Source organism: Dipteris shenzhenensis, chromosome 6 (genome assembly GCF_047967505.1).
Source record: "Dipteris shenzhenensis isolate YYH24624 ecotype China chromosome 6, Dip_SZ_1.0, whole genome shotgun sequence".
In the NCBI taxonomy this organism is placed as follows: Eukaryota; Viridiplantae; Streptophyta; class Polypodiopsida; order Gleicheniales; family Dipteridaceae; genus Dipteris; species Dipteris shenzhenensis.
The window spans coordinates 3,282,995-3,309,839 of record NC_141601.1 but is presented as its reverse complement, the minus strand read 5'-3'; the positions used below and the strand labels follow the sequence as shown (position 1 = coordinate 3,309,839).

Genomic DNA, 26,845 nt, shown 5'->3' with positions numbered 1-26,845 from the left:
GCTTTCCACTTCAACTTGTAACCCACTTTGTGTTGATGGCACGCTTGCCAGAAGGCGAGTCACACAAATCCCATGTGCCATTTTGGTGAATGGAATACATTCAACTTTCATAGAATCCATCCACTCTTTGCTGTAAAATGCATCCTTATGGCATAAAGGTTGTTGTGGCAATCAAAGCAACATCCAAAATTTGCCATGCATCTGTTTTTGTGCACCTCTAGTGCGGGCAGTTATCCCTAAGGGTATCGCCCATTTCCAATCTCCGAGTGAGATTTTCTGAGTGAAGTAGAATCCAAGCGAAACCTGCCAAAAAAAGAATTCTCATGCATCATCACCATCATTGAATTTGAAGACAACCACATCAAGACGACGAAAATAGTTTGTCAATTACCTCTACTTAATGAAAGTGTTTGCTCTCTCGTAGAGCACGAATTTAAAAAACCAATAGCTGACTCTCCCAAAGCAAGCACAATATTCAAAGACACCATCATATTTTGATCCATTTGATGTGATCATATTTTCAAGACATCATCATGGACACTACAAAATCTTAACATAAATTTTCACAATGTTAGCAAGTTGCATGAAGCTTAAGACTCTTACAGGCTCTTGGAAATATAATTTTTTATACCTAGATAGAAAATTTTGCATTTCCAAGGACTGAGGATAATTAGCATTTTAGTTTTTCACCATACAAAACTGAAATTTTTTATGCTAGAACGCTCCTCACACAGCTAGCCTATAAGCATCCCAAGCTTTATGCACCTTGCCAACGTAGTTTTGAAAAATGAATTTTTTTCAAAGACCCCCCTTTGAATACAAGTGCCAAATTGGGTTATCCTACTAACCTCACCCTTGGAAAACAATAGCCTAAAATGGACAATCATGCTCTAAACTTGGTGGAGAAATTTAGCCGTAACTTCAGCACTGCCATATGCCCTCCCTAAAGCAGATGTGTACTAGAGGGTTTATTGTTGTCCCATAGACCTTTTGGTCTTCAGTGGACGTTAATAGACTTTCTTTCTTTCTTTCTCTATGGTGTATTGAAATTTATTTTCATTTGGGATCTCTCTCTCTCTCTCTCTCTCTCTCCCTCTCTCTCTCTCTTCTAATCAGTTGCCTTCAACTGAAAAGCTTCTTGATACGATTGTAAAACTTGAAAATACTCTGAAAAGAACTCATCTACCACTTGGCATCGAGTGATGAATAGTACTTGAACTTGACAAGGTACCGATGGGTAACCTTGCCTTTGGGTCCCTTCTTTCTAGGTGATATACCATCTGTTCTAGTTCGAAGATCTCCACCATTTCTTCCACTTCTGGTGGCTCTTCTTGAACTGGTTCTGTGGATTCTGGTCCTTGGTAGTTATTTCCAAGACTCACGTGAAAAGAATTGTGAATCTTCCAAGTCTCTGGTAGCTCTCGTCGATATGCGACTCCATTTATGGGATCACTAACCTAGAATGGCCCATAGTAAGGAGTCCCCAATCTCCTTGATCTTTCTAGTTCCTTTCATCTTTTTTAGTCTAGCTTTCTCAAACTTAAGGAGTACCCAATCTCCTTCTTGAAGGTTCATCTCTCTCTATGCTTATTTGCAACTTTCTTTTGCTTTTGCTGTGACCTTTCCATTGCTGTCCGAACCCGAGAGATGGCTGTATCGATGTCTCGAACATACAAATAAGTTGCAAATATCTCATCCTTGGTCCGCAAAATAGGCGGTAAAGCCACCTTCCCATATGTTACTTCAAAAGGGGCTTTTCCTACAGAGCAATGAGTGGTGTCGTTTGGACACATAACACTTTAAAAGGTCTACCACCATGGAATTAGCATTCTCTCCTGAACCATCGGTTGAAGATGAAATGAAGATGAGAACTCTAATATCGTACCCATATTATCAAAAAGTGCTCTCTAGAATAACCTAGTCATTCTTGGGTCTCAGTCACTAACTATCGATTTAGGCATCCCATGGTACCTGAAGACTTGTGCCAAAAACAACTTGGCCATATGGTCCGCCTCTAGAATGAATGAAGTGCGCTTGCTAGCTAAACCCGTCAATTATGGTCCATATCCCATCATTCCCGTTCTTTGATCGTGAAAGATCAAAGATAAAATCCATAGCAATACTCTTCCATGGCCATTGCAGTATCGAAAGCGCCATTAGGAATCCCGGAGTCTTTTGACCATCATACTTAACTTTTTGGCATGTAAGACATTTGGTCACGAACTTGTGGATATCTTTTCGCATTCCTAGCCAAAAGAAGTACCTCTCAATAGCTTGGGTAGTACAAGAAATACCCCGATGACATGCATGGAGGGGCATGGCACTCTTCTAAAACTTTTTTGTTCGCATGTTCTAGGTCACCAAAGGTCATCATCTTTCATGAGATACCCATCCCTAAGTGAATACTGCTGGATGATTGTCTTTGCTGAATGTTCTTCATTGATCTCTCCAAAGTTGGAATCTTGCAAATAAATATCTTTCATTTCCTTGAGATCCCTGTGATAGGCGATAGTGGCATTGTTCACATGGGGCCTTGTAGATAAAGCATCCGCTACTCTGTTCCAAGCTCATGGAGTGTGGATATTCTGAAAATTAAACAAGGACAAGAAGTTTGCCTTAGTTTGCGTCAAGAAGTACCTGAGGCTTTGGTGGTCCGTTTTCTCTGTGAAATCAGCTCCAAGAAGATAATGCTTCTAGATAGCGAGGAAATGAATAACAGCCAACATCTCTTTCTCATAAATACCCATATACCTCTAAGCATCGTGCAGTCTTCGACTCTTGTAGGCTACAACAATGACCATCCTGGTGGTGAAGAGCAGCTCCCCCACACTCTCCGCATGTATCACAATCCACATCAAAAGGTTTGTTTAAGTCTGGAACAACAAGGATCATCTCAGTTGTGAACTTTCTTTGAATATATTGAAAGTTGTCCTTTGCCCACTTGAAGACTACGAATTTCTTGGTCAAATCACGCAATAGGGCTGCTATATCAGCAAAGTGTCTGATGAACTGCCTATAATAGGAGCAAAGTCCCAAGAAATTGCATATTTCATGTATTGAATTGAGTTCTGGGCATTCTTGAATAGCTTTAACCTTGGCTGTGTCCTCCGAATCCCTTCCTTGGAGATGATTTCTAAAAGTTGTGTCTGCCTTTCTTGCCTAAAATAGGCGCTTTACTCTAGAAAGTCGAGCTTTCTCCAAATCCTTGGGATTTCCGCAAAAGCAAGCCCTTTCCTCCATAAAGTGGGGTGGTTTTGATGCTTTTAGCTCAAGTGATTCTTTCTTTAATTGGGGCGCCACTCGTCTTGTGCTTTTCCCCTTAAAGAAACTTTAGCACTCTCCAAAGTCCTGCACCTTACAGATATAATATCCAACACTTTAACCCATTAGAGGTTAGCCAAATGCAGGCATTCTAGTTCTTGGACTAATCGTAGTCCCTAGTGGGTGTCCCCACATTTCTCTTTTACTAATGCAAAGCAAAGTAAATAAAACTTGTTTTAGTTAACCAAAGTCAACTTTCTTTAACCAAGTCAAATCTAATAAATATTCCTCTTTATTTCTTGGGAGAATCACCAACTGGTAACAGAAGCAATATTGAATGAAGAAACTACCCGCTCTGGAAGATGAAGACATGGAGGCAAGGAAGGTATGGAAGGAGCCCAACCCACAGAGGATGTGATAGGAAAGGTAGTAAAACATCTATATCTACATGAGAAAGAAGAGTGAGAGGAGAAAGATGTTGAGGCATTGACAATGATTAATGGAACGACAACAAATAGTAATTCCACACATTTTATTGGCGGATACTACAAAACAAGCATGAGATTCATCTCATGTCTCCCCCTCTCCCACTGCCGCAAGCTACTTAAACCGCACCCCTTCCTTACCTCCTTGCTTGAGCCTTTTCTTTGATGGCTCACTCCTTTCATCCCTTCTTCTCCCTATGGCTTCACACCACACACCTCCCTCACCCTCCCACTCAAACTCCTCTCTGATGGAGTTGGAGGCAGAGAACACACCCCCCTCAACCCTCCTTACTACATAATACATCAGCCATTGCCTTAAATATTTCATTATTTCCAAGACCCCCTGGCAGGAGTGATCCCAATCACCAAATGAGAGTAAGCTCAAACCTTTGCAAACTTTTGCTTGATAGAGCTTTAGTGAAAAGATCTGCACGTTTGGTGTGTAGAACAATAGATCAACCTTATTTTTCCTGCATGCAATCTCTCTCTGGCGTAATGATAATGTATCTCAATATCTTTTGTGCATCCACGAAAAGCATGATTTTGACTCCATGCCAGAGGTCCGACTACTCAGCTGATTATAGGATAGAGGATACAGTTGGGACGTCCTCTAGGCAGTCATGACACTCTATGAGCACATATCAAGCAAAGCCGGAATACCAACTTGGTGAATAGAGGAGAGATCCTAAGCATGACCGGGTCAAACAAGGTTGCCCTCCATTGTTTAGCTTACACATTGATGAGCTCGGGTCACTCATCACAACCCCACATGAAGTAGGATCACCATTATCCGGATCTTTGATTCCGATTTTACTATATGATGATGAGGTCGCTTTACTCTCCTCCTCAGCACAAGCTCTCCAGAGACACTGGACGCACTCCACACACGTTGAGTGAGACACATGATTTGAAGGTCAACCTTGGAAAAGGTTATGATCTTTCAACACATCTCAGGCATCTTCCCATCAAGAGCAACTCACTTGCTGACAGGGTATCAGTGGAGATTGTTGTGCCTTATAAGTACTTCCGGGCTTTTCATGCCCCATCTTCACCCTTAGACCAGCTATGCAGGTACATCTGAGCAAAGCTGCACACTTGAGCATCAGTACCTCCAATCCCATTTTCAAGATCCCATGAACAAGCATCTCCTCTTCAACTCTCTTGCACACCAAGCTGAGATGTATGGAAACCTGTTTTGGGCCCCAAATCTGTCTAAGAAAGCTGGTCTCGAACTGAGAGACTACAGGGTCTACTTACTACATGGATGATCCCTAGCAACTCATCAATCCCACACCATATTATGCTTGTAGAGTTTAGGACTCCTCTACAGCTTGATACATCCTTCCAAGTGGTCATGTACTGCACAAAGTCAAGGATATCTGGCTAACCACCATCACCTTCTCTATGGTACTAGTAGTGGAGAGAGATCAAAGGAGTTGGTACACTTGGAGATGCAAATACCACGAAGGCATGGGACTCCATATGGATAGACTGCCATCGTTTCAATATAGCCTTAATGCTCAGTTCATTCCGCACACCTATCACAAGGTGAACCAGGTCATCAAAGAAGATCCTCTACAATTACCCCACGAACTTTCGCTAGACTCGGTTTCTTCAAAAATAAGTGCCTATAGATCCACGAGGAGGTTTCATCTATCCCCTTGCTCATACCTGCTTGCATGGCTTGTGGATCTTGATTGGGCAATTTTGAGTGTAAGGACACTAACAACGTTTTGATGTTGGTCATAGAATCCTGGTAATCAAACTGTTTAAATATCAGATCTCTTCAATCTTTTTACATTTCAGTTTGTCATTTAATTTATGCAGAATGTTTAGCTTTTGTTCACAATTCCACAAGTTTTTTCCTTGAACAAATAGTTGCCTTGCGTTAAGAATATCTATTTTGTATTGTCTTTAGTAGTTCTACTCAGTTTTTACAATTGATTCTAATTCAAAAAATGGGGAATTGACTTTGTAGGACCCATACATCCTACTCTAAAGGAACACAAGCCCGAACGGTACATCATGGTGGCAACATGTTATTTCTCAATAAATGGCCTGAGGCAAAAACATTATGCAGAGCAGATGCCATAAGTAATGCCAAGTTCCTTTATGAAAATGTGATCACATGGTATGGTTGCTCCTTGGAAATAGTCTCTGACTAAGGAATACACTTTGTCAATGAAGTAATCCAAGAACTTCCAAATATCCAAAAATATTAAAACACTAGACATTGAATTTCATTCCCTCACAATAGACGTAAAGGAAAACAAACGAACAATGTCCCATTCTATAAGAAACATTCAATACCTGGTTATCTGTCTGTGACAAAGAAGGCAGAGCTGAAGGTGAACCACTTTTGAGAAGCCCTCCTACAACTCGACCAGGTAAACCCAAAACTCCTCGGACCACACCTCTGCCTCCACTCTGTTGGGCAAAACCAATTGCTTTCTTGTCTTCTTCAGAAAACCCCAGCATTCGTGCCATAAGATCCAAGACCTGCAAAATCACATTTCCAATATCCCTTTACAAGCTTATACAAAGGAAAAATATTGAGCTTTGAATTAATCAACATGTTCTAAATGTTTGGACATCATCACACGACATGAACAGATGCTTCAAATTATCCTTTCTACTTGCAGAAATACAGGACATCCAAAACATTTGACCTAGGGGAGAGAGAGAGAAAGAAAGAAAGAAAGAAAGTGTATTATTGTCCACTAGAGGCCAAAATGGGCCCATGGGACATCAAGAACTCTGCATACAAGAGAGAGAGAGAGAGAGAGAGAGAGAGAGAGAGAGGCTCACATTATAAGAACACTCACATATAGATACACACATGAAAATTTGAACTCTCTTGCAAACATGGACCTGATCTTCTACTTATCCTTCTTGATTTGAGACCAACTCAATGGGGCATCCAAAATGGGTGATGATAATTTTGTATAGGAACTTTGCTATACTTGAAGCAGAATTGTCCCGTAACACCTACACCTCAAACCATTTGGTGTGGTAATCCGTAGTAATCACTACATACTTGTTTCCTGTGTACCGGCCTACTGGCTTGAATGGACCCATGAAATCCAAGCCCCACTTATGAAATATTTCCAAAGGCAAAGCCTGATTCATTAGCATGATCAATGTCTCCAACCTCCAAAGAAGACATAATCTCAGCTCTGCTTAAATAATGCAAAAAGTGGTCAGACATCCCTTTTCTAACAAGCAGCAGCAAACTGATAGTTCATAATATAGATGTGCCTTCAAAATTGCATATCTGTGCTTATCTGAAAGCCATCTGTTTCTTACACGAAGTCCTACCCCTGGCTAGTTTTACACAATACAAAATAACCATAGAAGCAGAAGGTAAAACACCCAATCCTAATAAGTCCTCCCCAAAGGTGCAATCCTCTTTAATCTCCCTAAAAAAGACCATCCCACAGCACACAAGCTACAGCAAAACATGGTTTCATGTCACCACAACTCCCAAAGTGTGTTCCCGTCCAAAATCATGTGTCATGATACCTGGGTCATTTAAATCAGAGAATTTGATGTTCCAGAGCAGAGTCATAGAAGCAGCAGCAGGAACACTCAAGTGTTCATAATTTCGTTTCCCAATGGCAATTCTCTCTTGTCCCAAGTAGACCTCAAATAGATCATCCTAGCTTAAGATGATTTATAATGCTTTGAGAAGAGGAAATGCAACAAAGTCTAATTTACTTTGATACATCAAGCAATAAGGACAAGAAATGAATTGCATAAAGCAGGAATTGAAGGGAGCAAATTGCTCTATCAATCAGAATCCGATTTGTCAACAAATGTCCAGCCACTGCAATACAAGACTTCCACACTTTTACTAATGTCATTCCTTGAAATAACTCTGGATACCTGGAAGCTTGTTTAAAACTCAGAAATTCAGATTGCATTCAGCGAAGAACAAGAAATTGCAAGAAATTACCATTCACACAGAAAGTGGACACTTGGTCAAAGAATCTAACCTTCGTTCGGACTCGCCCTCATTTATAAAGACTTTGGAGACCAAACTAAGGTATTTATAAGACTAGGGAGCATACGGACAAAAGACCTATGTACAAACAGACAACATCTCAACACTGTCTGTTAAACTCCTTCATATCGTTTCACCTTCCACCAGGCTCCCCATCTGGTGCAAGGATGTCTTGATAACCACAGCCACTGTTTGCAACCTTTGAAAACAGTTACATTGAAATTTGTTGTAATAACTTCAGACAACAATGAAGGATTTTTTTAATATCTTATAATAAAAACGGGCTTGATTTATATGCTAAAATATTCAATGTCCAGCCGCAGCTGAGCCCGCTACAGACCAGAATTTTCATCAATTAATTGTGCATTGACTGTCTAAGACTATTTTAAATGTAGTTGCAAGTGCAGCCCCCAAGTCACTTGTTCTTTTTTTTTTTTTTCAAAGAAAAGAACTTCTATTGATGCTTGTTTTTTAAAAAATGATCATACAAGTTGGCCAATACCATAAAGGTGCCAACCATGAAAATCAACGAAGAATTAAATGCTGGCTGTCAGAAAGACACTCCTGCAGCTGCCAGAGATCCCAGCTCACTGCCTAAGGATTCTCTGTAACAGGGGCTAACAACCAGGGTGGTGGACTATACAACCATCTAATCCCTCTTGAGGTGATGTTGTAGAAAACACCTACAGGCCAAGCCTTGCGGAAACGTTCCCATGCAGGTCGATGTTAGAGACTGGACCATATCCTCCATGCCCTATCATCCATAAAAAGTAGGAGATCTTCCGCGGTCAGAGACTGGACCAGAGGCATGTCCAGAAACTGGATCTCACCTCTAGAGGTACCTGCTGGGCTGCCCAATGCCTCTGAATCGACGGTGTCCAAGCTACCGCTTCCAACTACAAGCGGCGTCCTATGCGTGTAGTATAAGAGAGGAAGGACACCTCCTCCACTCTCTCTGAGTGGCCTACTTTGGACGGCCAGAACCACTCGCCTGGGTCCCACTGTACCTCACTGAGGGGGTGACCCTCCCATAACCATAAGCGCCAGCGAGCTGCATCCATATCTGAGATGCGAGAGGGGTCGATTGACCACTCCTTCCCAGATGGCCCACTACTCTGACCCTCTGCCACCCTAACTGATCCAAGGCTCCATCCATCTCCGGATCTCCAGATCTCCATTTGTCAGAGATTGCAAGAGTCCACCTGGACCCACACTGTAGAACCGGGCTTGGCTGAGAATGGGAGGGAGGGGGCATACTGAATCCGAAGAAGTACCCCTGTCCCTGAGGACTGGCCCAACCACTGTCCTGGTGTGAAACTCTAAAGGCCCGCCCACCAAGACTCTAGGATAGTTGCATCAATCTCTGCCATCCTCGGGCCCGCACCTCGAAGATGTGAGAGAATCTCTAGTCGTACCTCTGCGTCAGTCGGGAGAGTCTCACCCACGTCCTAAAAGATCGAGCTGGACCGCTGTCCCACTGTGCCCAACCAATATGTAACCTCTGTCCCAGCATGCCACCATCCTGATCTCAGACCTCCGGGTGCCAGATCAGAGGCTGTCGTGCAAAATCCTTCGAAAACTGAGGACTAGCCCGGATAAGACCCCCTGCCAATCGCTGCCAAACTCTAAAGAGACTCCGCATCAAGGGAGAGCCCTTCCCTGTAAGGAAGGCCTTCGAGAAGAGCCATCTATGTGACTACTGCCACTGACCACCCGTGTGGGTGTGTTCCAGAGGAGACTGCAGAAGAGGCTTCTAGGGCTCTGTACCTGGAGTGAGGCCCCTCACTACCAACTTGCCCAACAAGGCTCTGCTCTGCATCTTCGGATCAATGATGCCCAATCCTCCCTGGGCCTGGGGCAAGATCATTGTCTGCCAGGCTACCCTAGCTCAGGTGTTACGTGTGCCATCTGATCCTACCCACAAGAAATTGTGCACCAAGCGCCTCAGCTGTCCCATGCATCCCCTGTGAAAACACTAGCACGAGGCTATGTACCATGCAGTAGCAAGGAGGACTTGGTTAGCCACCAAGGCCCATCCTGCAAGAGAGAGTTTGGCCGAGCTTCAGTACAAAAGCTTGCGCCGAACACTCTCTAGGACCGGGGAGATCTCCTGCTCTGCTGAAATATCAATGCCAACCTAGCAGCCAAGGTTTCTCGTTGTCTGCCCCCTCAAAATCCACCACAAGCCTAGTGTTGAGCCCCAATCTTGGATCTCCTGTACCTCCTCCATCGTCGCTACGAGAAAGCCGCCTGATTTGGTCCAGTTGATCTTGGAGCCTGAGGCTAGACAATACACTGCCAAGGGCCTCCCTAATTGCATCCAAGCTCCGAGATGAGCCCTTTACAAAAAAGGTTGTGTCATCTGCAAACTCTGAGTCCAAAAGCTCCTCCTCCTGCCGAATCGAGAGCCTCATCCCTGTGATTCCCGCCGACTGAGACCTTAGAAAATACCCTACCGAATCGAGCGAGAAAGCGAAAGGGCCTCCTCCGTGTAGCCACCAATAAGTATCTGGCTCGAACTACCTACATAAAGGGCTGAGACACCCCTGATCCAGTGATCCGAAAAGCCAAGCCTCTACATGGTGCCCTCCAATAAAGACCACTACACTCTGTCATAGGTCTTCTCGAAATCCAAAAGCAAAATCGTGAGAGGCTGAGACTCCTCTCTGGCCCAATCCAGTGCCTCCCAGAAGTAAAAATGTTGTCCAGGATGCTACGCTCCTAGACAACACATGTCTGCGTGTCATGGATGATGTCCACTAGGTGAGGGCGAAGCCACAAGCTCAAGACCTTGGCCAAGATCTTGTACACAGTGTCAAGGAGAGTGATCGGTCTCCACTGTCTCAGGTCCGAGCGATCCCCCCCCCTTCCGGATCAAGCATATCTAGCCACGACTCAGGGTCGAAGGGAGAGAGCTCGAGTCGAAGATCTCTTGAAAAGCCAAGCGGAGGGGGGTATGAATGCACTCCCAAAAGCACCTAAAGAAAGCTGGGGACAGAGCCCATCCTCCCCGAAGCACTTATGGGATGGAAGAGCCCGAAAGGCCTCCCAGAGCTCCGCATCCAAAAAAGGCACATCTAACTGGCTGCTCACACTTCAGGAGACCACCTCCAGAACGTGCGCCCAAACTGAATCTCGGGCTGCCAAAACCTACGGGGACCCCTCCTCGGCCTGGAACAAGCGCCGATAGAAATCCGAGGTCAACACCAAGATCTCCTGTGGATCCGAGTGCATCTACCCACTAGAGTCTCTCAATCTCTGCAACTGTGCGCCGGCTGATCTAGGGCCAATGGCCTGAAAGAACAACATGGTCATCTTGTCACCCTACTGTACTCACTGAGATCTGGAGGAGTGGTAGGAGTACTCAGCCCGTCTCACCTCAGTATCCTGAAGCTCCAAGCGAGCGCACTCATACCGGTCTGCTAACCACTGGACTCTGAATCTTGCTCCCGAAGGCATTCAATGGAGGCTAAGTCCCGCCGCAAAGCCTTCTCTCTCTCCTAAAGAGTATGACAGCGGTGCATAGCATGGGTGCGAAGCTCCTCACTACTCCGATGAATCGCCTCAGCTGCCCATATGGCCCAACCTCCCTGCAGGGGGGACTCATGCCATTGCCAAATAGCTGTAATACTCTGTTGTACCTCCTCCTCCAGGAGCAAGGCATCCGGAATGCGGACCCCTCCCTGCGGTAGGCCACGATGGGGCTGCTCTAGGTGAAGAACGATAGGAGAGTGGTCCGAGAGGGTAGTCCCTGCTAGAATACCAGTGGCTCCACCCCTATGCATGGCCCAATCTCCGACATAGAATTTGTCTAGTCTCTCAAGTAGACCGTCTTGCCGCCAGTGCCCAAAGGAGAAACTGAGATTGCCAGGAGAACTAGAGAACTCTGGTTCCCTCCAGGGGTCCCGACCGCAGATTGAGAAAATGAACTGCTCTTAAGTGCTGCTTTCTGCAGCCGGCATCCCGGAATAAGAGGCACCCCCACGCTTGTCCTCCTCAAACTCGAGATTGTTAAAGTCACCTCCAACAATCTACGAGTCTACATCCGAGAGAGACTTTGTCAAGCGCCTCCAGAAGACAGGTCGTTGTTGTCTACAAGCTGGGGCATACGCATTGAGAACCCCAATCATGGAGTCCACAATCTTCAAACCCATCCTACTGCTCTTCCTGGGATGAGCTCGACCTAATCGTACACATCCGCTCCAACGGACTAGGACACCGAAATGCAGACCCCCCCACTCCTGCCAACCGCGGGGGACCATACCTCAGGACTCTCCCTGGAAGGAGGTGCCATCTATGTTGAATAGCTGTGGCTAAAAACATATGATCCTCGATCAAGAGGAAGTCCACTGTCCACCCAACCACTGCCCTCTGCAACTCCTGTTGAAGTAACAGATGCTGTGACTGCTGACGCGCGCGGTCGTGGAGTCCGTGCACGTTCCAACTCACCATGGTCCAACTCATGGGGAGGTGGGGGGAGTGGAGAACAGAGCTCGCCTATGAGTGGGAGCCTGTACTGAAACCTGAGACCTCTGGGACTTCGCTGCAAGGTTAGATGGGGAGTAATCTGTGTAAGTATGGCGTCGCACGAAGGGCATAACTGGCTCGATGCCTACCTTGGTGGCCCACTGCATCAGAAATGGGAAATCAATCCCTAATCTATCTGCACAAACCGGTGCAATCAGGTTATTTTGGTGGTGGTTCAATGTTTTAGGCCATGGTCAGCCCACAAGCCCAATTTTTGGATATGCCTACTAGTCAAACAGTTGGGTTTCAGCCTAGTTTACAGCCCATGTGACAAAATATGATGCATGCAAATGTTGGAGCAGCCCCATGGATGCAAACATGTATGCCTAATGTAGCAGCTAGTAACCTTGGTTTGGGAAATATGCAAAATATGGGTGCTGGTCTGAATAACACAGCTTTTCCCAATGCTGACAGTGTGGGAGATAGAGTGAGTGTTGCTGTCTCTTATGTCCAGGCACCTGTATACGGTAATTTGGCACCTCAAGGGAAGAAGATGGACTTTAAAGAGGCTCGTGCAGCACTAAAATTTGAGACATTCGGTGGGGTGCAAGATAAACCTAAGGCCTTGACCTTTTTGCAGCATTTTGATGTAGCCTACACAGGAGGGAATTTCACAGAGTCATTCAAAATACGCCAGGCTGCAAGTTTTCTAAAGGGGAATGCACTTTAGTGGTGGACCACTATGCTTATGCAAAACACCGCACCAAACATGTGGGTACGTTTCAAATAGGTGTTTTCAGCCGCGTCGCTTACCATGACTTTTGAGGTGGATATCATGACTGCTTGACATGAGCTGAATTCCAATAATTGCCGTAATTTAGAGGAGTATAACAGCAAGTTTTGGGTGGCCTTGTTGCCTGTTATCTCCTATCAAATTGTTCCTTTTGCTGGGCAGGTTAAGAAATGTTACTCGGCTGCCTAAGGAGTTGAGAGACTACTACACCAAGACTAAAGTCTCCAATACGTCTCAGCTTATCGAGAATGCTAGCATGGCATATGCTTTGATGTAGGGGAGGACTTCTGGATTCAAAGGCAGAAGCAGGAATCTAAGAACGATCACACAGACAAGAGATCTGGGTTTCGATTTTCCAAAATAGAGAAGAAGACTAATCGTCAAAAGGCTGCGTTTGTTGCAGCGACGCGACAAAACAATAAAAAGGCAGCTGTGTATTTGAGTACAGAGGAGTGGAAAAATCTCTATGAAGAAAAGAAATGTTTTAGATGCAAAGAACCAGGTCATGTGTCTCGAGATTGTCCAAAGTGGAATGAGAAAAAGGCTAATGCAGGCAAAGGTGATCAGAAGGGGAAGAAACATTTGACCATGGCTGGTTTGATGCCTGATGTGATCAACGAACAACCCTAGGGTGAGGAAACTGAGTTATGCAGAGCTTGGGGTAAGGTTCGGGATCAAACAACCCTTACTTTCTTTGATCCAAGTACAAAGGCCAACTTTATTTCTCCAGAGAGGACAGCGAGATTGGGCATTCGAGCCGAGGAGATGGGACCGAGCTGTGAAGCCGGTATGGCTAACCTGGAGTTCACCACTCCTGTCACACCTATCATAGGGAAGTTGCGCTTGCATATTCAGTCTTTCGTGGACAGTGAAGACTTTTATATTATGCCCCTTGTAGGTTGTGACGTTTTGTTGGGTATGCCATGGATGCATTGCTGAGATGCGGTGATAGAAGCCAAGAAGAGAAAAATTACAGTTTCACATAAGGGGAAGACCCATGTAATTGATGGAAAATTAAAAGGGGAGTCTATCCCAGTTGTAACGGCTTCTACCATTAATTCTGTAATGAAAAGCCATATTTCTGCGTACATGGTTTATGCTAGGGAGATACCCCCTGTAAATGAAGAGCATATTGTTTCCCGTTTGGAAAAGCAAAGGGCTGTTTTTCTAACTGAATTTTTAGATTGCTTTTCTTATGAGTTGCCTAGTGAGCTTCCACCAGAAAGGCCAGAGGACCATGGGATTGACATCATACCTAGCAATAGTCCACCCAATAAACCACCTTACACTTAGTGTGGCGCAATAGGAGGAGATCATGAGTCAGGTAAACGAAACTTTTGGAGAAGGAGTTGATTCAGCCAAGTTCATCGCCTTATTGCTCTCCAGTTCTATTGGTTCAAAAGCAGGATGGTTCTTGGCGTATGTGTATTGATTACCATGCCTTGAATAAGATCACCATTAAGAATCGCTTCCCTATACCCAAGATAGATGATATTCTGGATAGGTTGAAGGGGGGAGCTGTTTTCAGCCGCATTGATTTGAAGAGTAGGTATCATCAGGTTCGCATACGTCCAGAAGACATACATAAGACGACGTTCAGGACTTCTTTTGGGTTGTATGAGTTTTTGATTATGCCTTTCGGACTCACTAATGCTCCTGCCACCTTCAATCGTATGATGGACATGATCTTTCGAGACCACAGAGCCTTCGTGGGCACATTCTTTGATGACATGATTGTGTTTTCGAAAGATGAGGAGGAGCATCGCGAGCATCTCGCGATTGTGTTCGTTGAGCTCAGGAAGCAGAGGCTATTCATAAATCCCAAAAAGAGTGAGTTTTTCATGGCTGAGATTCATTTTTTGGGGCACATTGTTTCCAAGGATGGGGTCTTATGGATCCAGCTAAAGTGGAAGCAATACAGAGTTGGCCACAACCAAAGAATTTGCACGAGGTTCATAGTTTCTTGGGTCTGTGTTCCTACTACCGTCGTCTTATCCGTCACTTTGCAGAAATTACAACCCCTATGCATGCACTTTCAAACAAGGAAAGACCTTTCCAGTGGACACAAGTGGAGAATGACTCTTTTGAGGAGCTGAAGCGTAAGCTTACAATAGGGCATCCTGTAGCTTATGAGAGCCGCATTTTACAGCCAGCTGAGTTACATTTGCAGATTTATGAGAAGGAGATGTTGGCTGTACTTCATGCTTTATCCACTTGGTTACATTATCTATTGGGAGCTGATTTTCCAGTATAGACGGATCATCAATCTTTGCGCTACTTTCTGACGCAATCTAAGCTGTCCGAGAAGCACATGAGGTGGGCAAACTTCTTGTCAATGTTTCATTTTCAGATTGTACATGTTGAAGGCAAGAAGAATGTAGTTGCAGATGCTTTGTCCAGGAAGCCACAAGTTTCAGCTGTGACAATTGCTTATCATAATGAGTTGGATGTAATGAAGGATTACTATGCGGAAGATGAGCAATTTGTTGAAATATATGACCAGCTCAATAACGGACAGAGGCACGAGCATTATGTGCTAAAGGATGGGTTTATGATGATGCATGACAGGTTGTGTGTAACTAAGCAGCTAAGGCAGAAGGTTATGAGTGAATGTCATGATCCACCGTATGCAAGACATCGAGGTATTGATGCTACAGTTAAAGGCGGTGGAGCATTTCTTTCATTGGCCTACGTTGCATCGCAATGTTAAGGAGTATGTTCACACATGCATAACCTGTCAGAAGGTGAAGTATGATCGCAGGAAGACTCCTAGACTATTACGTCCTTTGCCCATACCCGATGGACCATGGGGGAGCATAGCCATGGATTTTATTTTTGATTTGCCAAGGACACCTACAAGTAATGATGGAATGTGGACGATCATTGATCGCTTCAACAAGCAGGTGCACTTCATTCCTGTATGGAAGAAGATTGGGGCAGATCATATGAAGAAGTTATTTATGCAGAATATCTTCAAGTACCATGGTATGCCAAAGTCCATTGTGAGTAGAGATCCGCGCATGACCAACTTGTTTTGGCAGGGACTTTTTGAGAATGTAGGCACTACTCTCCTATTTTCTTCTGCTTTTCATCAACAGACCGATGGGCAATAGGAGGCAGCTAATTCCACAGCTCTAGATTTGCTGCTATGTTTCAGAGCACCAATCAAAGTGGGAGAAGTTTTTACCATTAGTGGAGTATGCATACAATAACACAGTACATTATTCCACAGGTAAAGCAAAATTTGAGATAGTGGAAGGCGGACATAAGATTCCACCCATCTTGCATTCGAAAGATAAAATTTTTGGGGCTGATAAGTATGTGGAGAGCTGGGACATAGCTTATCAGAAGGTGAAACAAGCATTGCAGAAGTCACAGGAGCAGCAGAAAAAGGCAGCAGACAAGCACAAGCGTGACGTCGTCATCAGGGAAGGTGATTACGTCTTGCTGCGTTTTCAGAAAGCAAGGCTTAAAAGTACACGGGGTCGTACTCGGCTATTCCCTAAGCTAAGTATGAGGAACTATGGGCCTTTCAAGGTAACTCAGCAGATTAATGATGTAGCATTTCGCTTACAGTTACCTGACCATTGGAAGATTCACAATGCTTTCCAGGTGAGTCTTCTTAAGCCTTTTCAAGGTGATGTGCCTATGGATATGCCTCCGGAGATCTAGCCAAAGGTGGAAGACATGGATGAGATCCTTGTACCCGAGCATATTCTAGCACATAGGGAAAGGAAGGTAAGAGGTAAAGTTGCGCGACGCTATTTGGTGAAATTTTGTAATTATTCATCATTGCATGCGAAGTGGATGGACAAGGACGAGTTAGCAGATACTCCTCAAGTGTTACAGCTTTACCTTGAGGCTTTCAAGTTGGAGCCCACTTTGCGTGGCACTCATTCAAGTTCAGCAGAGTGCCAGGTATCTGTAGCATTACCTGATGCACGGGGGGGAGTTAGTACTTCCATTCCTTTTCTACAGACCCGCTCGTGTATCTAGAGGACACTTGCTGTTGCAATTTGTTTCACCCGAGGTACTAGTTGTTGACAGTACCTTCGCCGTGAGGACCTGTATGATTGGTATGCTAGCCACTTGGTTATGATGCATCTTATATGCAATGTATTTTGTATTTGTTACCATGGCTCTATAGATACATATTCATTGTTGGTTTACTTGTTGGCGGCATTGGTACACTATCCTTTCAGGTTTGGTTGGTCTATTGGGTCGCTCCCATTCCAAACTTGGTTGATCTGTTGACGGCATTGTTGGCTGTCTTTCTGATTTGGTTATTTGGTTATTTTTGCATTTCAGCTTTGGTTATTTCATTTGCTTTTGATTTTAACATTGCTATTATTTATTTTTATTTGGTTTGCAGGCAATCAAGGATGTTTGCCTTCTTCAAGAGGAGGGCCTATCACGAGGACGTAAAATTATGGGACTTTTGATTTGTGACTCCCGTAATTTGCGTGTGACTGCCTTAAGCCTCTGGGACGCGAGGGTTCGGCCAGGGACTTGGGGAATTAAAATTCCCTAGTAGGCCCTTGGAAATTGTGAATGTGCGCCCACTTACTAGGCAATTAATTCCTAGGGCCAAAGTGTGCAACAGGGGATCAAAAGAGTGGTGCAATTAAAAATTACTAATTTTAGCACAAGACTCCAAAAAGAGTAGAGAGCCCTGTTTTTGGGGCAAAAGGCCAAAATCGATTCCAGAAGGAGCCAAATGATCACTTGGGAGCTGTCAGGCTGCCAAAGCCAAATCGTCATCTGCCAACAACATCCAGAGCCTGCCAGGGAAAATCGCCATCAGCCAAGGCCAGTTCCAGTGCATCTAGGGCCTGCCAAAAGAAATTGCACTTGATCCAGGAGCCTGTTGCAGATTGTGATTTCAGCCAAGCTATCTTCTTCATATTGCCATTTGATCTCCAGGCTTTCCGGGCTGTGCCAGGTGACTGCGACCTGTTCCAGGCTGTACAGGCTGTTGTAGAAGAGTGCAATTTTCTTTTTCAAGCTTTCAAAGCTCTGCAGGAGATTTTGACCTAATTTCTAGAGCTTTTCGGGTGTTGCTACTGATTTTGGTAACTTTCCAGGTGTGTGTGTTCTCTTCTAAGATGCTTTTAAGGCTATGCCAGAGCAGAATCATCTTTTCTCTGAAGGATCTAGGGTTTTCCAACCCCGGTGACCTATCTTCTGTGGATATTGGGTAGAAGAAGGCTTGTTGTTGCCTGCTTTGAAACTAATAAAGTAGGAATGCCTTGGTTCCTGTAAAGCCAACGGAGGGTCAACCCTTAAGGAATTACCTTGCAAATAGTCGCGGCCATGCCATTCCAAGTGGGAAAGGATATGCTTCCAATCAAATAACATTTTGGAGACCAAAGGACAACCTTTGATCTTGCCATCAATACAACCAAACAAAAAATCCCACTGAGTTGACTGCCAGTAAACAAAAGCAGAGGTGGTGATTTGTAAAAGCAAATAGTGCATCATGGTAGCCCAAGGTTGATCACCTTGCATGAATCGCAGCATCATTTTGCCCTTATGAGCAAGGATATGCAAGTGAATATTGAGAATATTTAAACCCCCATGCATTTTTGGCAAACAGAGACATTGCACTGAAAGCAATCTCAAATTTCGGCCATGTTTGGAACGCCAAAAAGTTTCCATAATGGCTGACATAAAGCATATAAGATCTCCCTTGCCAAACATGATCAAAGGCAGGTAAAGCTGAATGTATGCCACCAAAATAGATTGGAGTATTCTTAGGCGAACATGCAACGGCTAAGTTGCCAATTTCCAATATTCAAGTTTTTTCTTCAATTTTGCAAGTACCCAGTCAATTTGTTGACGACAAGTAATCCACCAAGCCAAAGGATAACCAAGATGGCAAACTAACTCAGTAGGCAGAACAATTTCCCCTGACCATAAAAGACTATGCCAATCTTTAGAATGCAATGGTAACAACTTGGACATCTGAAAATTCACGTGTAGACCAAGGGAAGAAAGATCCCTCTCAGTATTCTTTGGAGTACAAAAAGAATCATCAGCATATGCTTGAGCAACCATGGTGCGACTTTCATGAATTTCCAATTTTTTCCAATCCATGCAACATGCTTGTAGCCATAAGCCACCAAGATAGATTGAACAATGCGAAGACGGATGTACAACGACCAAGTATCCAGCTTCCAATATTCCAATTTTTCCTTCAGTTTAACAAGAACCCAATCAATCTTTTGACGCCGAGTAATGCTCTAACCCAGAGGATATCCAAGATGACGGATCAACTGAGTTGGTGGAACAATTTCCCCTGCCAGAGTAGGCTGTGCCAATCTTGAGAGTGCAAAGGCAACAGACTGGATTTCTGAAAATTAATGTGAAGGCTAGGAGCAAGTCCATACAAAGAGAGAGCCTGCATAAGCGAAGAAAGCCTCTTTTGAGTGTTTTTTGGCATGAAAAATGAATCATCTGCATAAGCCTAAGCAACCAATGAATGACTCGTAGGAATTTCGAGACCATGTAGTATATTTGTCTCCACCAAATGATCAATATATCAAAGGATTGGATGCGTGGCTATAGCATATAGAATAGCACTAAGAGGACAACCTTGCCGAACTGAACAATGAAGCGTCTAGGGCTTTGATATGTCTCCAGACAAAATGCATGCAGCTTTGCTATCCTGATAAAGCCAAATCCTGATGACATGCTGCAATTTCTCACCAAATCCCAAAGCCTGCATAGCTGAGCTATAAAATCCCATTGAATGGTATCAAATGCCTTTGCAGTATCCACCTGCAAAATAAGAGCAACTTGTTTTGTGTACTTTGCATATTTAATCCCAACATAAGCATTAGCAATATTCTCAGTAATATGCCGTCGTGGAATAAACCCATAATGAGCTGGATGCAGACCGGTGATGATCTTGTATATCACTAGCATCAAAGTAATAGGCCGCCAATCAGCCAAAGATTCACAAATGGGCTTCTTGGGAAGAAGTTTGACCAAACACACACACACACACACACATGTTTGTTCAGTACACACAAGTAAAGAATTCTTGGATTCTGTAGATAAACGCTTCCGTGTGAATTCGTGGGACGCTCTATCAGTCTTCCGCATGCAGAATACCCTCTGTTTGGTTCATTTCTAACATGGTATTAGAGCCCTGATGGGAAGTTCGCGGGAAGTGGAGCTTGAAGGCAAGGACCTTGCTAGAGGATGTCATCACCTTGATTTAGAGCTCGGGGGAATCTACTTCGACATCTAAAGGATTGTGCCCTTGCGATAAGGAGGGACACTCATGTTCAGATAGGTGTACGACACTCTTACTCTATCTTTTATTAGTTTATTGTCATAGCCAAGAGATACTATTCCTAATTTTGGGGCGACAGGCAAGTTGGATGGGACCACTTACCCATTGTGGAATGTGAAAGTCAGGAGCCATTTCGAGTTGGGGGAGTCTTGGGAGACTGCGATTGGCAGAGAGTTGATGTCTCATTCCACCATGACTCTAGCTACAATGACTACACAATCGGTGACTGCACCGACAGATACGGTGTTAGTGAGAGCCTAGCAGACCCGTGATGCGGAGGCCTTAGCTATCATTGTGTGCACCACGACAGATGCGGTGCTTCCTCACATATAGACGGAGAACACTTTTGTTAAGGCCTCGACCAGGCCAATCCGCAACCTCCAACAACTGACCAGCCTGTCACAAGGCAAGCGTTGACTGGCTCGACCTGCTGCTATAGACTGCGGACTGGCAGTTCCATCTGCTGCCACCTGCAGGCCCTATATATTCGCCCTGGCAGCCCATGTTGGCTGCCCTTGCACGGCCTCCTGCCGCCAGTACCTCAGCCTAGATCCAAGGCCCTATGATGCTTTTGGGCAGCCCTTCCATGCTGTTCTTTCTCCCCACAAGATAGCTCAGATCTTTCCCTATAGCAGCCTTTGGCGGCATCTGCTGCTGGTCTACCTCCCCAATGTCCTAGCTTACCCCTAAAATTTGCAGAGCTGCAATATAGTCAACCAAAATCAAGTTGATTATCAAATAGGTCGAGACAAATAGAGGTATGCCTATAAAAACATTAGGCTACAATTAACTTTTTAGTCGTGTGGCCCATGTCAGGCAACATGGTGACTTGGTTGGCTCGACACAAGGACCACAATGGCCTCAGGTTTTAGCCTCATGCATGTAAGCCATGCAGAATCCTTGTGGCTTGTCATCGCATTAAAGTGATGGACTCCTAAATATTATATACCTTTGTAAGACTAGAATAAGTCCAATCATACAAATTTAGATTTTTTGAGCCGTATCTGGAATGCTTGTGTATTCCAAGCTAATTAATTGTAAATAAATAGACTGCATCCATGTGATGTGCTCTCTATGAATGCCATGATTGCAGTTTGATTCATCATCACAATGTAATTAAAACTAGCATGATGGACCACATCCTTCACCATGGTGGCTGGTCCTTCATCAAGGTGGCCCACCTCAACTAATTACAACCACTTGTATGCAAGCTTGGTGGCCATCTTGCAAATTTCCCATATTCCAAGCTAATTAATATACCTAGCTATAATGTAATAAAAACCAACACTACCGGTACCCCAAGTTTGGCACTGACTCATTCAGACTAGGTTTTGTGGGAAGACGGTCTATGTACTTTGGGGAAGACATTTGTTGTTTGTGCCACAAATCAAACTCATTGTTACCAATTCTCCACAAGCCCAATACTACCAACTAAAACCCCCACTAAAGATTAGCCATTTTTAAGAATAACACATATTTCAATAAATAATGTTTGCATACCTCTTTGCTTTGATGCCTCTGGAAATATGTCACTAGAAGCTTGATAACAATACGCCTGCCATTTCAAACAAGTTCAATATAACATTTTTGCATCGCAGAAATTTTACAATAAACACATTGTGCCTCAACAAGCATACCTGTCTACATAATAATCTGAGTCTGAAGACATCCTATTGAGACGAGTTAAGCTTTGCTCAAGAGCTCTTCGAAGCATTAGAATATCTGCCTCAAATTTACACGCCTTTTCTTGACTTTCTAAAACTGAGTTTTTCTGTGATGCAAGCTGTCTCAAGGCCTCCTCCTTCTCCTTTGATTTAACCTCAATCGCAATATTTGCAGCCTTCCATAAAAAACCAGTTTGGATATTTTTAGTATACAAAATAGTAACCAATTAGAAACATAACCTAAGTGCATTGTTTTGATACTAAGCCTCTCTCTCTCTCTCTCTCTCTTCGAGAAGGAGACCCGACCACTGGATGGGGGTTTCTATCAGAGGGGAAGCCACCTATTCCCATCACTGACCCAGATGTGTAGCACATGTATGCATGCTCCCTCTATGATTCCTAGATGCCAACACCACCGAATATGTCCCCTATGCCTAGACCCACCACATGCCACTTGTTCACCACATAGAATGTACGAGCTGCACTTTGACGATTACACAATTGGAGAGCGTAGGACCATCAAGGCCTACGGACTGAGCATTTTGCACATGGACAGGAGGTCCTAGCTCCGGTCCTAGCACAAATGTTCAATTAGGCTGTGTGCCACGGCTTCCCACCAAACTGGCACCACCACCATTGTACCGATACACAAAGCCGTAGACCCTATGGAAACTGGGATCTACCGTACCCTCATGATTGGCCACACTCTGGCTAAGATCTATGTATCAATTTTAGAGAGGGAGCTCAACAGTCATACAGAGGCTCGGAAGCAGAGGGCACTAGGGCAGGCAGGATTTTGTAGGCAGCGCTCGACACTAGATCACATTTTCACTCTGAGAGCTATCATTGAGAACGTGAGGTCCAGACATCAGAAGGTCTATACATACTTTGTAGACTTTCGGAAGACTTTTGACACTGTCCCACGGTCCCGCATGATTAGGAGACTACAGGAGCTACAGATTCCAAAGATACTGATATGGGGGGTGATGAGCCTATATGAGTCAGTCAGAGGCACAGTTTGTGCCCCAAGTGGCCTATCCGATTGGGTCGAGAATACAATCGGAGTGAAACAAGGCTGCCCCTCTCACCAACCCTCATTCGGCTTTACATTGATGAGAACACTTCCTTCATAGACCGCCTAGGAGGCGAAGGATCACCATTGGCCGGCTACAAGATACAGATATTGCTATACGCTGACGACATAGTCCTTATCTCAATCCTCGACAGAAGGATTGTAGAGACATTTGGAGGCCCTAGAGGTGTTTTGCAGAGAGACCTGAAAGTCAACCTTGGGAAGACCGAGGTTATTGTCTTCAATACCTCACATGCAGTGCTCCGTCAACTCAGCTTCACTTATCAAGACGAGCCAGTTGAGATAGTGCAGTCCTACACCTATCTGGGAGCAGTCTTCACAGGACCCCTTTTCACCATGACACATGCAGCCCATGCACGATTCACACGGGGACGGGGTGCTTTAGCCCAGTTGGAGAGACAGTGTTTCCAGGCACACTTTCAGGACCCACCGACGAAGTGTTGGCTATTTGATACGCTAGTGCGGCCGATTGCCATGTATGCAGCACCCTTCTGGGGATGTGACCACCCTTTTGGGGATGTGACCTACTGATAGCAGAGTGGAGGAGATTTGAGCAGCTACAGGTAACCATGGAATCCAAGATCATTCAAAGTAAGCCACCAGTCCAGCATGAGACAGTACAGTCACACTTCACCATGACACCACTACAAATTGACCCCATCTTCCAAACAGTCACATTCATTCATAGAGCCTGGGACCTACCCCAGTGGAGACTACTGAGACTGGCTCTGGAGTCATCTAGACGACTAGCTAAGGGTAGGGCGGACACATGGTATCCCCGTGTATCAAGAGCTCCCCACCAAGACTCCGTTCTACCGCGACCACTTCTTGAGAGTCTCGAAGGAGGGCTTCATTATCCGACCCCAATATCTCAAGGACAGAGGAGTCTCACACGCACTGAGGATTGCCATTGGGCAGATGCAGGTTTCATCCCTTTAGCTGAGGATTGAGACAAGGAGAGCAACACGTATACCCAAAGAGCAGCAAATCTGCATGCTATGCACACTAGGGGTGACTGAGACATAGGAGCACTTTCTCTGTGCCTACCCAGCCTACTACGAGATCCGAGGGCAATACCACTGCCTCTATCAGGATGGGAGCACGTTCGGCCCACTGTCACGATTGATCCACTTCCATGACCATGTTTGCATTGGGCCTCTAAGAAAAGATGTGATAGGTCGGACCTCAATCGAGTGTGCTCTGATCACTCTCTATGCCACGGGTGGTCTCTGCGATCCTTTATATCGGCAATCCATATTGCCCGCATATCATCTAGCTCCTCCTCCTCCACCCCGACCCTGGCCGTATGCGTATCTGGTGATACCCGCTTTTCAGATCAATACAGCTGAATATGTGGACCCTTCCAATCAATCTAGAATGTCATCTATTCGTGGGATTGGAAATCTATTCTTGAGCGTTAACTTGTTCAGAGCCCTATAGTCAATGCACATCCGCCATGACCCATCCTTCTTCTGAACAAGAAGCACTGGAGAGCAATAAGGAGAGGAGCTTGGCTGTATCAGCCCTTTTTCCAACAGCTCCTTCACCTGGCTCATGATTTCCTCCTGTTGGGCTACACTAACCTGATACAGAGGCTTGTTGGGTGGTGAGCTACCTGGAATCACATCAATGCCATGATCCTCCGGCCTTTCAGGTGGCAGTTCCTGTGGCAAAGCATCAGAAAAACAATCCTGAAATTGCAAAAGAAAATCTGACCTGTTTTTATCCAGCTCTGAAAAGGCTGAGATTTTCCTCACTCAATAAGCCCTCTTTTGCAAAATTCAAGTAAGCGGAAAGATGCTTTTTCATTATATTTGTGATAGCAGAAGCTGATACAACAGTTAGTGACCCTCCCTTAAGTTTTACATGAAGAACATGGGTCTTGCCCTAATGAGTAAGTGTCAACTTCTTGTTTCTGGTGTCAAGCACACCTCCAACTCGGTAACACCAAGGCATCCCCAACAAAACATCACACTCAGGTAGTGGCATAATGTAGAACTCTTCTGTGTCCACATAGTTCTGAATGTGCAGCCGCAACTTCCCGATGATCGGGGTGACAGGAGTGACCAACTCGGGATTAGCCATGTTTACTTCACAGTGTCCTGGGCCGGACTCAAATGCATAGAAATCTATGACATGCCATTGTGTTTGGTCAACCTCTGTGTCCTGTGGTCTGGCCACCTCCTGCTGATCTTTTATCTGTCCTAGCAGGATATCCCTGTGTTGGCGCATCTCAAGCAGATAGCCCCATCATTGGGCAACATGAACAGATTTATCACTTGCAACAAACAGTCAGAGAGTTAAGGCTAGAGCTGACAGAAGTAAAGGCACGACTCAAGGTTCTAAAAGGGCCTGACAAACAAGCAATGATCCCCCTTATTGCCCAGTTAGTCTCCACAGTTAAGGATTTAGTTCATAATGAAATATGAACAGCCAAACAGGAGGTCATGTGGAGTTTGAAGCAAAGGCCAACAAAGTTGATATTCAGCAAGAGATCAAGGAACATGAAGCAAGGCGGGATAATGCATTATAAATCAGAATTGGGGGACTCTCAAAAGAATGGTACAAGGAGGAAGACTCATTCATTGATACCTTAGCAAATGTCAAAGCAGCCCTTGACAGCCCGATGATTCCGATGATGATGGTGAAGCTAGAACAGTATCGCCAAAGTAAAGGCTGCCAGGAAGAATGGTAAATGGGCAGTGTACCGTGGAGGAATAGCATCAATAAGGAGTTTAAATCAAAACCAAAAGACTCTCAGTCTTAAAATGATGTATGGCCGACTATCTATTTTTCTAGTGCATAATCTAGGTACTCTAAAATAAATGGAGTTGCTTCATGCACTCTCAGGGAGCTGCCATGTGCCCTCCCTAAGCTCATGTATTGGATGGCCTTTCTATTGTCCCATAGACCTTGGTCTGCCAGGGAGGTTAATAGACTTTCTTTCTCTCTCTCAATCCCCAGAGAGGAAAATCTTCCCCACAAGGGAGGTAGATAACGAGCAGCATGTACTCCTAATTTGTAGAGCCTACACACACATCAGAGAAGGTTATGGGGGCAGCATAGAGAATCTAAAAAATCTACTGGAGCACCCATCCAAAAAGCTAGGAAGCTACTTCAAAGAGATTGTGGAATACCGCAACAAGGTACTAGGACTAGCACACAGCAAGTACTCACTACAAGTTTGTAATATTTGTAAGGGATCACTATTAGGTGAGTGTGATCGCTAGTCCCATAGATCTTGAAGGGTCTCACGTGGACTTTAATACAATCATATCATCTGTGTGTGTGTGTGTGTGTGTGTGTGTGTGTGTGTGTGTGTGTGTGTGTGTGTGTGTAGATGGGTGTGTGTGTGTGTGTAACAAATTTACTGAGTTTGTTTCTCCTATTGTCTCCTTGCAAAAAGCCTCAATGCTGGAAATGTCTTTTTCGGATGTTGAATTGGATGAAGCTCTTAGGCATTTGGGTAAACATAAATCCCCTGGTTGGGATGGTCTGACGGTTGAATTTTTTGAAGCCTTTTGGCCTGAACTGAAGGGTCCAATTCTGCAGTTTATAAATGTAGCCTGGCAGCATCAACATCTTCCCTCAGCTTGGAAGCATGGTCTGGTTAAGCTTGTGCCCAAAAAACCTCTATGTGAGACTATGGACGACTGGAGACCCATCACTTTGATGCCGGTTATATACAAACCGATTGCCAAAATGTTGGTACATCGGATAAAGGATATCCTTCATGAAGGCCTTCATCCCAGGCAATATGGTTTTGTTCCTAGACGGCA

At 44.6% G+C, this 26,845-nt stretch overlaps 1 protein-coding gene across 1 annotated transcript in view; it reads right to left on the bottom strand.

Annotated features, from left to right (window-relative positions):
* LOC147900646 (golgin candidate 4-like) overlaps positions 1 to 26,845 on the bottom strand; it is a 161,783-nt gene that overhangs the window by 5,701 nt on the left and 129,237 nt on the right. The window contains exons 12-14 of the mRNA XM_087376266.1: positions 21,947 to 22,149; positions 21,810 to 21,864; positions 6,057 to 6,245 (exon numbers count right to left, since the gene is read on the bottom strand). Of these exons, the coding sequence (XP_087232392.1) occupies positions 6,057 to 6,245; positions 21,810 to 21,864; positions 21,947 to 22,149 (447 nt within the window). The remainder of the gene's footprint in view (positions 1 to 6,056; positions 6,246 to 21,809; positions 21,865 to 21,946; positions 22,150 to 26,845) is intronic.